At 43.2% G+C, this 16,016-nt stretch overlaps 1 protein-coding gene across 3 annotated transcripts in view; it reads right to left on the bottom strand.

The window, feature by feature from the left end:
• MCC (MCC regulator of WNT signaling pathway) overlaps positions 1-16,016 on the bottom strand; it is a 533,511-nt gene that overhangs the window by 316,828 nt on the left and 200,667 nt on the right. The window contains exon 1 of one of the 3 annotated variants that reach the window (NM_001083523.1): positions 4,214-4,797. The exons of the other annotated variants lie outside the window; for them this stretch is intronic. Coding sequence (NP_001076992.1) covers positions 4,214-4,270 — 57 coding nt within the window. The 5' untranslated portion in view covers positions 4,271-4,797. Of the gene's footprint in view, positions 1-4,213; positions 4,798-16,016 lie in introns of those variants that run through there. 3 annotated transcript variants of the gene reach the window in all.

Genomic DNA, 16,016 nt, shown 5'->3' with positions numbered 1-16,016 from the left:
AATAAAGAAAGAAGGATAGGTTAAGGGACATATCATTTCTTTTAGGGCAACTGAGGTTTCAAAGTAAATAGTGATGGGAGAATTTTACCTATTCACGGCTTGATGTTTAAAAAGCAAAGAATATACACTGATTGCTTTGGAAAGGAGGTTTTAATCACTGCCAAAAAAGAACAACCCCTTAAAGACAAAATTTTAGTTTGCTACATAAATAGGCAGCTGTCTATCAGGCAAGCAGATCCAGTTCTCTGCTATCCTGTGAAGATAAATTCAAGTCATTACCCTCATAACACTGCACCTTAAGACATCTTTCCAAGGTCTGAATAATTCTAAGAACCAAAAAATGTGATTATGACAGGGAAATAAGGTTCAACTACAGACTGGTCCCACAAGTTTTAGCCAATACAAGGAGAACTAATTGCTGACAGAAAACGCATGGCAATGAGGAAGAAGATTTAGCAGCCCTTCCTTGATGAGGTTTGGGAGAATTTATTCTAATACTGCTGAAAGTGTGTCCATTCAGCTTCTTGATCACGGAGAGAGGACCTGAAAGTCAAACATTTAATTTTCTAAGTACTTTTAAATTTGTCTGGTGTTGAAGTCCTTCCTTAACTTCGTGTTAGGAAAAGAAAAACAGTCTTTGATATGGAGAGCCAATAGACAAGAAAAAAGAATAGCCAACTCACGCTTCTCAAATTTTCCTTTCGTTGTGTTGTTGTCAATGATAAGGATTAGTTCACTTTGGTTAAAGTGTTTAGACCTGATAAAATCATTTGTGGTCATCAATATGACCACAGGTAGAGACAATTTTACTGTCTCTTATTAGTATGTCACAGAATCTTAAACAGGTATTGTTTAAAATAAAGACACAGAAGGAACACATTCATGAACTTCCTGTTTTTCCATTTTTAAAGTCCTCATGCCCAATACCCAGCTGGGTCTCCTGATCATGAATCCTTCACATCCACACGCCTCCTGCCTCTCTTGCACCCAAGCATTCCTGGGGCACTGCAGGCAAAGGCCAGTGGGGACCACGCTAGCTGCTGTCACCAACAGGACCAGCAAATGACAACAAGAAACTAATTTCTTGTTTACGATGTTACAGCGTCGGTGTCAACAATATCGTGTAAGAGGCAAAGACTCTGGTGGCTAGAGAACACTTGTAGAAGGGCTGAGCTCTCAAGTCAACACCAATGAGACAGCATCTTGTTCATGATACCCAGGATAAGCAAGGCAATATTACTACTCTTCCTGCCCCTGAAATCCTGGTGAGCATCAGGCTCAATCTGACCCCAAGGCGACCTCCACACAGCTTTGAGGCTCCTGGGCAATAAGAGCTACATCACCAAAAGGTAGGTCTTAATAAAAGAGAATGGCGACTCTGCCTGCTAAGACATTAAAGCAAAACCAGTGTTTAAGAGAAAAATTACAGTGAAAATGGGAAACTCTCCTTTACATCATGGACCTTAATGAGAAATACAAATGAATTGTATTCAAGTCTATGGATCCATATGGATACTGCTCCATGGATACTACAGAGAAGGCAATTGCTACAAATACTGCCCATGATAGAGTGAACTGAGATTTAGGGTCCACAAGGTATGACTCACACAACCCTCTTTTGCTTACAAATTCTCTTTACACATACCCTGATTTAAAATATGGGGGAAATCTCTGGTGGTCAAGGACTCTGTGCTTCCATTGCAGGGGGCACAGGTTCGATTCCTGGTCAGGGAACTAAAATCCCGAAAGATGCACAGCACAGCCAAAAAAAAAAAGTATTTAAATATATATGTGTGTGTGTGTGTGTGTGTGTGTGTGTGTATAAAGCTATTCTTAAAGCCCATTTCAACTACTTAATCTGTAGGGAAACTCAAGATTGGGGGGACAGAGTGGCAAGGAATTCACTATACCTAGAAATGGAAACCAGCCAAGAAACAAACGAGCAGACATGGAAGGAGAGGAGAGGGAACCTGGCGAAGGAAATGGCTGGGACGGAAACTTGTTTACTTTCTTAGGAACAAAACTATGCTCTATAATGCTCTATTACTACTGCTCCAACTATCGCAGGGGCCACGAAGCACCCTCAGTGCCTTCACGTGGCCACGGGGTTTCCCAAGGAACTCCTAAGGAGTGGGTACAGCCAGGCAAATCATGTTTTCAGTGTTACACCTCCCACTCGAGTTTCACAGGTATTCTCGGCTCATCTAATGCACTCACTGACTGTGCCAATACTATTCAAGTCAATCCAAGCCTCCTTTCTCTCTCGTCAGCATTCTAGTCACCTTCATCCTAAACCTGTGATTCAGTTTTTAAACAAAGGTACCTGAATAACATACTTCTTGGGTGACAGAGACTTAAAGTTGCCACACAGAAACAAACCATGTGAAGGGCCTGGCAAAGACTCTGCAAGATACATGCCTCTGATTTCTTAATATTTTTTTTTTAACTTTCTATGTTGTATTGGGGTACAGCCATTAACAATGCTGTGATTGTTAATTTCAGGTGAACAGGGAAGGGACTCAACAATACATATACATGTATGCATTCTCCCCAAACTCCCTCCCATCCAGGCTGCCACATAACACTGGGCAGAGTTCCCTGTGCTATACAGCAGGTCCTTATTGGTTACCCATTTTAATTATAGCAGTGTGTACATGTCCATTCCAAACTCTATCCCTTCCCCTCAGCAACCATAAGTTCGCTCTCTGAGTCAGTGAGTCTCTTGGTTTCTTATCTTAAATGACTTTAGAAGACACGTCAAAGGCTTCTCCTTAAACAGTGCTATTAGTGGAGTGGGTTGTGGGTTCTATTTTAGATGTGAAACCTCTCCCCACATGTAAAATTGGCAAAAATCACTTGGGTCTTTGAACCTCTTCCCCTACCTCCCGTTTTTAAGTGAAGCCCTCACTTTTAGCATCTACATCACAGGGAAAACCAAGGGGATTAACAAAGGCCTTTACCTCATTTGACCAACATTTCACAATGCTGTTTCAAATGGGAGCTGGGACAACTCAGCACCAAACACTTAAGAGCACCAGGCAGGGGCCAACTGTCCTCCCTGCTGGATATCGGCTCAGACCTCCTCAGATTTCCCCCTTCTACATCCCTGTGCTTCCCCAGCACCAGCCCTCACCCCTAGAGAGGGCTCCATCCTTTCATTTTCCCTTCACAGCTGGTAATCTGACATCACCTCTATCTGCCTTCCAGCTGTTATTTACATGGTTCCTTTTCTTCCCCTTTGCTCTCTCCAGCCATACTCAAGAAGCACAGACTGCTTTGCCCCAAAACGGCTCAGGGACGATAAGAGGAAAATCCACAGCCACCAAGCCTCCTGCTGTAGACGCCGATCACACAGACTTCCTCCTCTCTTCTGAGCAACCAGTTCTGTAGGTTTCCCATCACCACTTTTCAGGTATTCAAAGCCTGGGAGATGGGGGGTGGGGGCTGGCATGTGCCAGAGGCATTCCTAAAGTCATCAAAAAAGGTGGCCTCCAGCATCTGACCACTCATATATTTGCATACCGTTTCATGAAGCTTTAATTTCAAAGGTGGTCTCCCAACACTCAAGTGGATTTGTTACTGCGGGAGCCGGGAATTGCAAATGTGCTCGCCTCAAAGACTCAGGAGTCCAGTCCCGGGCAGGAAATAAAGTTCTAAGTCGCTTTGATGTGTTTCCTCTCCACTCCCCTCCCCAGCGCGGGTCATTAGTCTCCTCCGAGGAAAGACCACCTTGCCTGAATTGCAGCACACGTGGGAGCCAGTGGCCGGCTCAGGGCTCCAACAATCCCCCGGGCCTCACCAAATTACTTACCGTCAGACTGAGCTCAGCTGGGACCCCCGTGTATTTTGCCGACTACGAAAGGGAATGTGGTACACGCCCCTGGAGGAAGGGTGGTGGGAAGGGACAGGGGACCCAGACCACGGAGAGTAAAACGCTTTAGCGTTTGGAGTAAAACGCTTTGGTGCAAGCTTGTTTCTTTTTTTAAGACACCCCTTTCAGACCGAAACATCAAGCCAGTTCAGCTCATTTCCTGAGTAGCACAACAAGTTAAAACAAGATCCAGAAAATCTATTAATCTTTAATTGCGCTGCCTCCAGACTGGGAGCGCGAGGCGGTGGCGTATAGGGAAGTGAGAGATGGAGAGCGGGGGGAGGTGGTGTAGCAAAGCAAATGCCTAAGAAACCAGAGCTCCTGACCTCAGCTGTTTCTTACCTCACTCAGCTCGGCCGAGGAGTCGTTTCCATATTTCATGGCAACTCCAGAATTCATGACTGCACTTTTCAGAGGAGAGAGCTCCTCCTCTTCTAGGTCTCGGAGCTGACGAGTTGCTTAGCAGGCTGGGTATCCACTGCTTGGTCCCTTTTGGTACATTTTAGTCTAGACAGCCATTTTCACCCAGGACAGTGGTGAAGCTCAAACGAAGGATGCAGGCACTCCTAGAAGGCACGGAGCTGGCTCGCGTTTCACAGACGAGCCGTTGCTGCAGGAGGCTGGGCGGTGTGGCGCGCTCGCAGCTGCCGCAGCGGCAGGGCCGGCGCGGGGACCCGGGGCACTGCCACCCTCGGCGCCGCCTCGCCTCTCTTACGAGGTCTGGGCGCCCCCCATGACCGGGCGGGAGGGTACCTCCGGCAGGATCCGGCCCCCTGCAGGGCTTCGGCGAGTTCCCGAAGAAACCAGGGCGGCGGGCCGAGGAGGATCCGAGCCTCGGGTTCCGGGGAAGGAAAGAAAGCTGGAGAGAGCCGGAGCGCCGCTGCACTTCGCGGCGAAGTTTCCCGTTTGAATCGTCTGGAGTTGTAAGTGTTTTCTGATTGAATACAGCTGTCTAGCTGCTGCCTACGGGGTAAGCGGAGGAGGCGGGGCCAGAAAGAGAAAAAAAGGGAGGAGACCGAGCCCAGGAGATCTTGCCTAGAGAGCAAACATCCTTCCAGCTAGCTCTCTGCGATGGTAATTACAGGACCCAGGTCCAGCAGGAGAGAAGAAACGGGAAAAGCCATCCGAGCAACTGTGCAGAAAAATTAAAACACATGAAACTTCCCTCCTAGTAGCCACTTTCCATAATTTAAGAAGTTCAAGACAAGGCAGCGCTGTGCTTCTCATGGTACATTAAGATTTTACAGAAGCGTGGGGTGGTCATATTCCCTGATCAATCTAAAGTCGACACAGAAGGTGTAAATTCACTGTCAGACTCTCTCTCTCTTTCTTTGGTAGACAGACCTCCATCACATAAAGGATGAAAGACAGACTCAAATTTCCCATCCTCTCCAACCCTCAAGACAGTCCTTAAAAATATTACATTTCCCATCCACTTCAACCCCCAGACCTTCCTTTAAAAATCTGACAGTTCACCTGAGCGGCGCTAGATTCATATTTCTAGGGTTTGTTGTACAAATCCGAAAAGATTCAAGAAGCTGTTATACCCGGACTCCTGGAGTCAAGAGCTCCTCTGTGGCCCTGCCTTTCTCAGAGGTGAAAATATCCCTCTGTGTGCCGTGGGAGGGGGCTTGGAGTTTTCTCTGTGTAAAGGTTAAAGCCCACTGAACATCTTGAGATGCCCCTAAAAATGTTCTGCTCCTTTAACTGTAGGTCTGCAGGATGGCTTAAGAGGCCTGCCTCATCAGTCACTTTCTACACAATGGGAACAAAATGTCGCCATCCCCAGTGAAGGACTTTGGCATTTCCTGAAGCTATGAAAAAGACATTGTATTGTTAATTTCTAAGGCCTAATTTTTTTTTCAAACCAAATAGGATGTTTATTTTGCTCTTTAGGAAGAAGCAAAGAACTTGACTATTTGCATAGATCTTCTTACCCACATGCCTTCCTCCTGAGTTCATTCATTGCCTAATGAAGGCACTACTGGGATGAGGAAGAGTTGGCAGCTTTTTGGGGGCATTGGTCCCAAGTTCTAGGGCACTGTCAGACTAGAGCACATTAGGAGAAGCTCTTCCGCATGGGGACTGGTTGGTAAGCCACATTATTTTATTTATTTATTCATTAAAACCTGTTGAAAACTGTGTCCCTGAAGACGGAGATGGTGGTAAAAGAATATAAAAATATATATTAGACTCAAGCACTAACCCTGCCCATCACGTGTTTGCAGTCTCATAAAACATAAGCAGAAATGACTATTCTAAATGGATGCTTGCCATAAAAGCAGGACAAATGAAGATCTACTGATCTGTGAAGAATGGCTGAGCCCCTCAGAGATGCAGAGTGAGGAGAAAGTATCCCAGGATGTGGGCCCACGAAGAGAGAAAGGGTGGGTGGGGACTAGAATGTGCAAAGCATGTGTGGGGAATGGCAGGTGTTCCATTCTGGAATGGAACCTGGATTAGATGAGTGAGGTAAAGCCGCCAGATCATGGACAGTTTTGAGAGCCAGGCTAAAGTAATGGGCCTTCTGATTGGCAATGGGGGAAAAATGCCTCTATGGGTTTTTGAGCACAGAAATAATAGGATTAGACCTGTGCTTTTTTAGACATTCCAGTGGATTTGTATCACACTCATGAGTAACTAATATGAATTCAAGTAGACTAATGTTGAGTATGATTCTGGTATTTAAAGAAACATATTTTTCATACTAGATGGCCCCTAAAGCCAAGCAGATGACTTCATCTGGTGTGCAACCAAAAGAAAAGTAATCTGCTCCAAGAGTGGAAGAAAAATTGGCAGTGTTGAACTTATTAAGAAGCAATATGTCTGCAGATTCTACTTTATGGACAATATAAGACATTTTTAAGAACTCTGTTGATTACATGGGATTTTCTTATTAAACATGATTGTAATACTTAATCCCCACATTAGCTGAAACTCCACTACAATCTGGCATCAGTAAATGTGGCGAACGGGAGGTAGGAAATGGACATGCCAGCGGGACTATCCCAACAATCCAGAAAGAGGCTAAAAAGGCCTGAACTGAGTTGGGTCAGTGGAAATGGACCAGAGTGGGCAGATGTAAGAGGTTCTTGGAAAAATGGTAAGATAGTGAAAAAAGAAAGTAAGTACTGGAAAGACAGTAAACAGAAACTGTAATAGAAAGAAGAAAGCTTAAAATGACTTGTAGATCTAGAACATGACTGACTGGGATTTTCGACAATGTTTTCAACAAAAATAAGTATTCCAGGGAAGAAATATGTTAAGGAGGAAACTATATTTGGAATATCCTAAGTTTGAGGTGGCATATTAAAGTGAAAATGTAGAAGGAAGCTTGAAATGGAGCTAGAGAGATAGTCAAGGTTGTGATGGAGATGGAGGTTTTGGGGTTACTCCTATTAGAATAATAAATAAAACCATGGAAACAGGTTAGGTTGTCAAGCAAGACAGGACAGAGGAAAGAGAAGTGCCCTGAGGACAATATCTTAAAGAAGGTCTTTTTCATGAAGGGGAAAGAATAAAAGAAGAAATGGTAGAGAAGGCCAGTTAGAGAAATAGGAAGATACCCAGGAGAACTCTGAGTCTGGGAGCCTAAGGGAAATGTCAAGATAGAAGGGACAGCATCAGTATTACATGTTATAGATGGGGGAGAAGCCTGAAGACGATAAAAGAGACATTAATCAAAGACATTAAATGTCCTTCAAAGATAAATGTCTACCAAGCCCAGGAGACAGACTGCAGATTATCATAAGGAATGGAGAGGAACTAGGGCAGTAAACATGAACTACTCTTTCCATAAATTTGGTGGTGACAGGAAATCGAGAGATGGGATAGTTTCTTCAGGTAGGTAAGCAATGTTGAGTAGAAGCTAGAATAAACATATCTGTAGCCTGGGGCTAAGGGAAACCCTGGAGACAGAGAAAGAAAGGAAGATGAAGCAAAGTTCCTGAAAAAAGAGGGAATGAAAAGGCCAAGGACAAAAATCATGAGCTTAGTTTTGAAGTAGGCTTGGAGAGAAGGAGATTTCAGTTGCTCCTTCCAAGGAGCCCAGAAACAGTTGGGAGAGCTGGAGAATTTATAGACTTGTAAAGAGAAGACTTTAGTTACATGGTAACTAATAGCATTTGTTTGAAGAGCAATCCAACTTCCTCTGTATGATTGTGGAGCACTACTGTTGCTTGGAAAATCCCCTGGACGGAGGAGCCTGGTGGGCTGCAGTCCATGAGGTCACTAAGAGTCGGACATGACTGAGCGACTTCACTTTCACTTTTCACTTTCATGCATTGGAGAAGGAAATGGCAACCCACTCCAGTATTCTTGCCTGGAGAATCCCAGGGATGGGGGAGCCTGGTGGGCTGCCGTCTATGGGGTTGCACAGAGTCGGACATGTCTGGAGCGACTTAGCAGCCCCAGCAGCAGCAATGAAAACCAGTGAGAACTTAGCAATTTTACTTTAAGAACAGGAAGACCAGACCTCCGTGGTGGTCCAGGGGTTAAGAATCCACCTGCCAATCAATGCAGGAGATACAGGTTCCATCCCTGGTCCTGGAAGATTCCACATGCCTCGAAGCAACAAAGCCCAAGCATCACAACTATTGAGCCAATGCACCCTCGAGTTTGTGCTCTGAGGAGCCCGCGCACTGCCACTGGAAAGGAGCCCCCACTGGCCGCAACTAGAGAGAGTCCTCTTGCAGCAACAAAAACCCAGTGAAGCCAAAAATGTAAATAAATGAATAAAATTAAAAAAAAAAAAAGGAACAAGAAGACGAGAGAACTGCCTGTAAGCTGTCAGGGCACGGAGAACACTGGAGTTGAGATCCTCTCCCCTGAGCTTGTTCAGCGTAGGTTCAACCCTGGTGGGCCACACTGAAAGCCAGTGACGTGTAAAGTATAGCTTCAGTAGTCAGGGAGAGTCCAAATCAGTTTTCTTCCAATCTAAGATTCCACGAAATGAAGTTTTGTTTTGCATAGTTTAAGTGTTTTGTGGGTTTTTTATTTGTTTGTTTTCCTCTTAGTTAGGAATCAGGCTGGGAATTTCTACTATCAAAATATTACTGTAGACAAGAATGAAACTGGGTCAGTGTCCTCATATTTTTAGGAAGAAAGCATCCTATTAAAGCTAATTCACAAGAAGGTGAAAAATACTCATAATCATCTCAAGAAAGCCCAAAGTATTTGCATTGTAAAAGAGGATGCTTTGAAATAGGGCAAAACTCGCGGGATTTCCTGAAGAAGACAGGGACTTTCCAAGGGAAAAAGGGACTTCAGAACCCTGTGGAGATGCAGGGAGTCCCACTCCTCTAGGTCCCTGAGAGTCAATAAAGTCAGGGAACCCTCAAAGCATACACTCAGAAGAATTTCCTGCCCTAAATCTATAAGCCCACTCCCATGAGTTCAAAAATGCTTTCCCTAACTCAATTCCTCTAGTGCTCTGTTCAGTCATCAAGCCAGGCCTGGAGCCAGGGCTGACTCCCAGGCTGAGGCCTCCAGCCAGCCTCAGTGGCCTGCCCCATCAGACATCATTTGCTCTAGGTGGCACGACATAAATCATTCAGGAAGCACTTCGCTAGATGATGTTTGTCTTGGTCTCTGTGTCCTCAGAGAACAATGTTAAAAACCTGGAAAAAAAATCACCTAGCTCATCCCTGCCTTCCACTTATATAGGTGAGGATATGCAGCAGGTTTGTGGTGTTGCTTCTAAAAAAGAAGTGCAGTCTCAGGCCCTATCAGCCTGAAGGCGCCCGATCTCGTCTGATCTCGGAAGCTAAAAAAGAAGTGCATCCACTGTGTGCCAGACATCGTGCCGTGCTTTGGGACTCAGTGCTGTATGGGACAGAAAAATTCTTGCTTTTACACAGCTGGCATTCTTGGTGGAAAATGATCCATAAATAAAGAAGAGAATTATAGCTTGTGGTGGATGCTATAAAGGAATTAAACAGGAGCTATGATGAGGGACAGCAGGCCCCTTAAAGAAAGTAGCCAGAGAAGGCCTTGATGAGGTGAGTTCATTTCAACATGAAGGTCAAGAAGGAGCCCACTAGGCAGAAAGCAGGGGAAGGTGGCCAGGCAGAAGGATGAGCAAGTACAAAAGTCCTGAGGCAGAGAAGGGCTGACCTTTCTAATAACCTTCAAGTTTTAATTTAAATTTCAACAAAACGGTAGATACCACGATGGAATGTGATGAAAGAACGATGGAGGAGCCAGCCCATGCAGTGCGTGTGTGTGTTGGCCATAGAGCTGTCACATGAAGACTTTAAGCAGGGCAAAGATATGATCCAATTTATGTTTTTAAAAGATAAATCTAGTCCTATACAAACTTTAAAAAGTAGACAAAAGAAAGTTCCTCCTTTATATGAGTATTCCTACAAATAAATGAAAAATTGATAGAATATCCCTACTTTGCAACATTTACTGAATTAATCATTTAGGCATAAAGCACAATGCTACTAACATCATAAGATGTGCAAACACATGACTTCCAATGGAAAAATAAAATACCACCTGTGAAGACATTTTAGCAGATTTCTTTGGAAGGAATGATGCTAAAGCTGAAACTCCAGTACTTTGGCCACCTCATGCGAAGAGTTGACTCACTGGAAAAGACTCTGATGCTGGGAGGGATTGGGGGCAAGAGGAGAAGGGGACGACAGAGGATGAGATGGCTGGATGGCATCACCGACTCGATGGACGTGAGTTTGAGTGAACTCTGGGAGTTGGTGATGGACAGGGAGGCCTGGCGTGCTGCGATTCATGGGGTTGCAAAGAGTGGGACATGACTGAGCGACTGATCTGATCTGATCTGATCTAGCAGAAGGAATATGTTACATTAGCCACAGAGAAACAGTCAGCAAATTCAGACCATAACTCTACAGGACAATCTGGTTTCTTGAACAAGTAAATTGTAATCGGGGAGAAAAAAGCAAGTGAATGAGATATTAATGGAAGAAGAACCCTATAGACATATCAACCAGTTGCAATATGTGCTCCTTATTGGAATCTTGACTCAAATACACTGACTGTAAAATAATATGATACTTATAAGATATTCAGAAATATACTTTTTGAATATTTTATGCAATTTTAAATTATTAATGTTTAAAAAATTTTAATAGTCTTGTGTTTACTTTGAGTTTTTATCTTATACATATATATATGAAATATTTAGGGATAAAATGATACAATAGTTGGGATTTGTGTCAAAATCCTAAGGAGGCAAGGAAATCAATGGGGTTTTCAATGAAACAGACTGGCATGAATTGATAACTCTTAAAACTGGGTGACAGTGTATGGGAGCTCATACTACTCTGTCCACTTGCATATGTTTGAAAATCTTCATAACAAGAAAGCCAAAAAAGGACAATCTTGCCTTTATGTAAGAATGGGTTGTTGCATCATAAAATCAGTAGAACAAAGAAACTTGTTAAAAGCTATTTTGGTTGTCAGAGGATGCCTGTGGCTTGAAACTCAGTAAAATCAATGAAGATGGTAAAAAATGAATGAACTTGAGATATATTATTTAGGTAAAACTGACCCAAACTCAGCGAATGACTGGATGGAGGTAATGAAACAAAGAGAGGAATCAGATGATCAATGTGGTGGTTGAACAATTGGGTGTGGAGAAGGACTAGGTTTAGGGGAATCAAGGGTTCTATTTTTTATTATTTACTTATTTATTTTTGGTTGCACTGGGTCTGCGTTGCTGTGCTTGGACTTTCTCTAGTCCAAGTCTCTTAAGCAGCAAGCTGGGCTGCTCTCTCCCTTTCAGCATACTGGCTTCTCACTGCAGTGGTTTCTCTAATTGTGGAGCATAGGTTCTAGGCCCACGGGCTTCAGTCCTTGTGGCTCGCAGGCTTAGCTGCTCTGCAAAATGTGGAATCTTCCCGGACCAGGGGTCTAACCCGTGTCCCTTGCCTTCTCAGGCCGATTCTTACCCACTGTACCACCAGCGAAATCCAAGGGTTCTATTTTTAGACACATTAAATTGGAGATTCCTATTTGACATCCATGAGGATGCCAATAGCAGCTGGATAAATGACTTTGGGGTTCAGGGGAGAGTCAAGTTAGACAAATGGATTTGGAAGTCAGCAGCATATAGATTAGAATTGACGTTGAAAGTCATGAGAACACAGGGGATCACCTAGGGACAGAGTGAGTACAAAGATGCAGCCCCAGGACTTATCATTGAGATGCTCCAATATTTCCAGAGGACAGAGGAAGAGAATCTAGCAAGGAAGATCAAGAAAAAAGTGAAGATGTGACATCATCGATGCCAAGAGACCAGGGTGTCAAGGAAAGTTGCAACCTATGTGAAATGCTGCTGAGAGTTTGAGAAAGTGACAACAAAGAAGTGTCCTTTGCTATTGGACATTACTGGGGACCTTGAGAGGAGCAATTTCAGTAAGTGATGGAAATAGATAGTAGCTAGATTAGTGTGGATTGAATAGTGACTAGGAAGTAAAAATATGAATGGAGAACTATGGACAGAGGTTCATGACATTATACACGAGGCAGGGATCAAGACCATCCCCAAGAAAAAGAAATGCAAAAAGGCAAAATGGTTGTCTGGGAAGCCTTACAAATAGCTGAGAAAAGAAGAGAAGCTAATAGCAAAGGAGAAAAGGAAAGATATACCCATTTGAATGCAGAGTTCCAAAGAATAGCGAGGAGAGATAAGAAAACTTTCCTCAGTAACCAATACAAAGAAACATGTAAAATATCATGTATGAAACGAGATGCCAGTCCAGGTTCAATGCATGATACTGGATGCTTGGGGCCAGTGCACTGGGACGACCCAGAGGGATGGTATGGGGAGGGAGGAGGGAGGAGGGTTCAGGATGGGGAACACATGTATACCTGTGGCGGATTCATTTTGGTATTTGGCAAAACTAATACAATTATGTAAAGTTTAAAAATAAAAAAAAAAAATAGAGGAAAACAATAGAATGGGAAGGACAAGAGATCTCTTCAAGAAAATTAGAGATACCAAGGGAACATTTCATGCAAAGATGGGCTCAATAAAGGACCAAAATGGTAGGGACCTAACAGAAGCAGAAGATATTAAGAAGAGGTGGCAAGAATACACAGAAGAACTCTATAAAAAACATCTTCATGACCCAGATAATCACAATGGTGTGCTCACTTACCTAGAGCCAGACATCCTGGAGTGTGAAGTCAAGTGGGCCTTAGGAAGCATCACTTTGAACAACGCTAGTGGAGGTGATGAATTCCAGTGGAGCTATTTCACATCCTAAAAGATAATGCTGTGAAAGTGCTGCACTCAATATGCCAGAAAATTTGGAAAACTCAGCAGTGGCCACAGGACTGGAAAAGGTTAATTTTCATTCCAATCCCAAAGAAAAGCAACGCCAAAGAATACTTAGACTATTGCACAATTGCACTCATATCACATGCTAGCAAAAATAACGCTCAAAATTCTCCAAGCCAGGCTTTAATAATACGTGAACCGTGAACTTCCTGATGTTCAAGCTGGATTTAGAAAAGGCAGAGGAACCAGAGATCAAATTGCCAACATCTGTTCAGTCATTGAAAATGCAAGAGAATTCCCGAAAAACATCTACTTCTGCTTTATTGACTACAACCAAAGCCTTTGACTTTGATCACAACAAACTGTGGAAAATTCTTAAACAGACAGAAATACCAGACCATCTGACCTGCCTCCTGAGAAATCTGTATGCAGGTCAGGAAGCAACAGTTAGAACTGGACATGGAACAACAGACTGGTTCCAAATAAGAAAAGGAGTACGTCAACGTTGTATCTTGTCACCCTGCTTATTTAACTTATGTGCAGATTACATCATGAGAAATTCTGGACTGGATGAAGCACAAGCTGGAATCAAGATTTCCGGGAGAAATATCAATAACCTCAGATAAGCAGATGACACCAACCTTATGCCAGAAAGTAAAGAAGAACTAAAACCCTCTTGATGAAAGTAAAAGAGGAGAGTGGAAAAGTTGGCTTAAAACTCAACATTCAGAAAACTAAGATCATGGCATCTGGTTCCATCACTTCATGACAAAAAGATGGGGAAACAGTGGAAACAGTGAGAGACTTCATATTTTGGGGTTCCAAAATCACTGCAGATGGTGACTGCAGCCATGAAATTAAAAGATGCTTACTCCTTGGAAGAAAAGTTATGACCAACCTAGGCAACATATTGGGAGAAGGCGATGGCACCCCACTCCAGTACTCTTGCCTGGAAAATCCCATGGATGGAGGAGCCTGGTAGGCTGCAGTCCATGGGGTCGCTAAGAGTCGGACACAACTGAGCGACTTCACTTTCACTTTCCACTTTCATGCATTGGAGAAGGAAATGGCAACCCACTCCAATGTTCTTGCCTGGAGAATCCCATGGATGGAGAAGCCTGGTGGGCTGCAGTTCATGGGGTCACACAGAGTCAGACATGACTGAAGCGACTTAGTAGTAGTAGTAGGCAGCATATTAAAAAGCAAAGACATTACTTTGCCAACAAAGGCCCGCCTAGTCAAAGCTATGGTTTTTCCAGTAGTCATGTATGGATGTGAGAGTTGGACTATAAAGAAGGCTGAGCACTGAAGAACTGATGCTTTTGAACTGTGGTGTTGGAGAAAACTCTTGAGAGTCCCTTGGACTGCAAGGAGATCCAATCAGTCCATCCAAAAGGAAATCAGTGCTGAATATTCATTGGAAAGACTGATGGTGAAGCTGAAACTCCAATACTTTGGCCACCTGATGCGAAGAACCAACTCATTGGAAAAGACCCTGATGCTGGGGAAAATGAAGGTGGGAGGTAAAGGGGACGACAGAGGATGAGATGGCTGGATGGCATCACTGACTCAATGGATGTTGAGTTTGAGTAAACTCTGGGAGTTGGTGATGGACAGGGAGGCCTGGTGTGCTGTAATCCATGGGGTCACAAAGAGTCGGACATGACTGAGTGACTCAACTGAACTGAACTGAACTGAGGAGGTAAAAAAGTTGAAAGAGCACATGGAGATAACTTTTGAGAAGCATTTTACCCAAAGTCTCACTACACCTGAACCATCTGATGATATCATGAACCTGTCCTAACTTCTACTTCTGAGCTTTTCTCCCTTTATTATGCCCCTTCAGTCAACTTATCTTGGAATCCCTTAGCTAAGATTACAGATTCTATGTTGTTAGCACTGTGGACCCCTCCCTAAACGGATAACTATTCCATCGTTCTGGGTCTTTACCTTACTGTTTATGAAATCAGCTATATTGCTTTTAGACTCAGTGACTTACTGCTGTGAAATAGATGGACTGCGGCAGATAATTTGGTTCATCTGTGTTTAAAATTTGCTAAGAAAATTCCACACACCTATGGTCAATTAAACTTCAAGAAAGGAGCCCAGAGCATATATTGGATAAAAGACAGTCTCTTTAGCAAGTAATGTTGGGCAAGTTGGACAGTTGGACAGTTGCAACGTCCAATCAATGAGGTCACTCTCACACAATACACAAAAATAAACTCAAAATGGCTTAAAGACTTAAACATAAGACATGACACCATAAAACTCCTAGAAGAGATCATAGGTAAAACATTCTCTGACATAAATCATACCAATGTTTAGTCAGTCTCCCAAAGCAATAGAAATAAAAACAAAAATAAACAAATAGGACCTAATCAAACTTATAAGCTTTTGTACAATAAAGGAAACTATAAACAAAATGAAAGACAACCTACAGACTGAAAATATTTGTAAACGATCAGACTGACCAGGGCTTAATTTCCAAAATACGTAAAGAGTTCATACAACTCAACAACAACAACAAAAACCCAATTGAAAAATGGGCAGAAAATCTAAACAGATATTTTTCCAAAGAAGACATACAGATGACCAAGGGGCACATGCAGGTGAAAAGATGCTGAACATTGCTAATTATTAGAGAAATGCAAATCAAAATTATAATGAGGTACCATCTCACACCAGTCAGAATGGCCATCAAAAGTCAACAAATAACAGAACATGTGTGGAGAAAAGATAACCCTCCTATACTGTTAGTGGAAGTGTAAATTGGTGCAGCCACTGTGGAAAACAGTATGGAGGTTCCTCTAAAAACTAAAAATATAATTAACATATGACCCAGCAATCCTACTGCTGTATCTAGAAAAAACCATGTAA

The sequence above is a fragment of the Bos taurus genome, chromosome 10 (genome assembly GCF_002263795.3).
Source record: "Bos taurus isolate L1 Dominette 01449 registration number 42190680 breed Hereford chromosome 10, ARS-UCD2.0, whole genome shotgun sequence".
Lineage (NCBI taxonomy): Eukaryota > Metazoa > Chordata > Mammalia > Artiodactyla > Bovidae > Bos > Bos taurus.
Note: the sequence above shows the minus strand (reverse complement) of the source record. Positions and strands in the feature narration are given on the sequence as shown.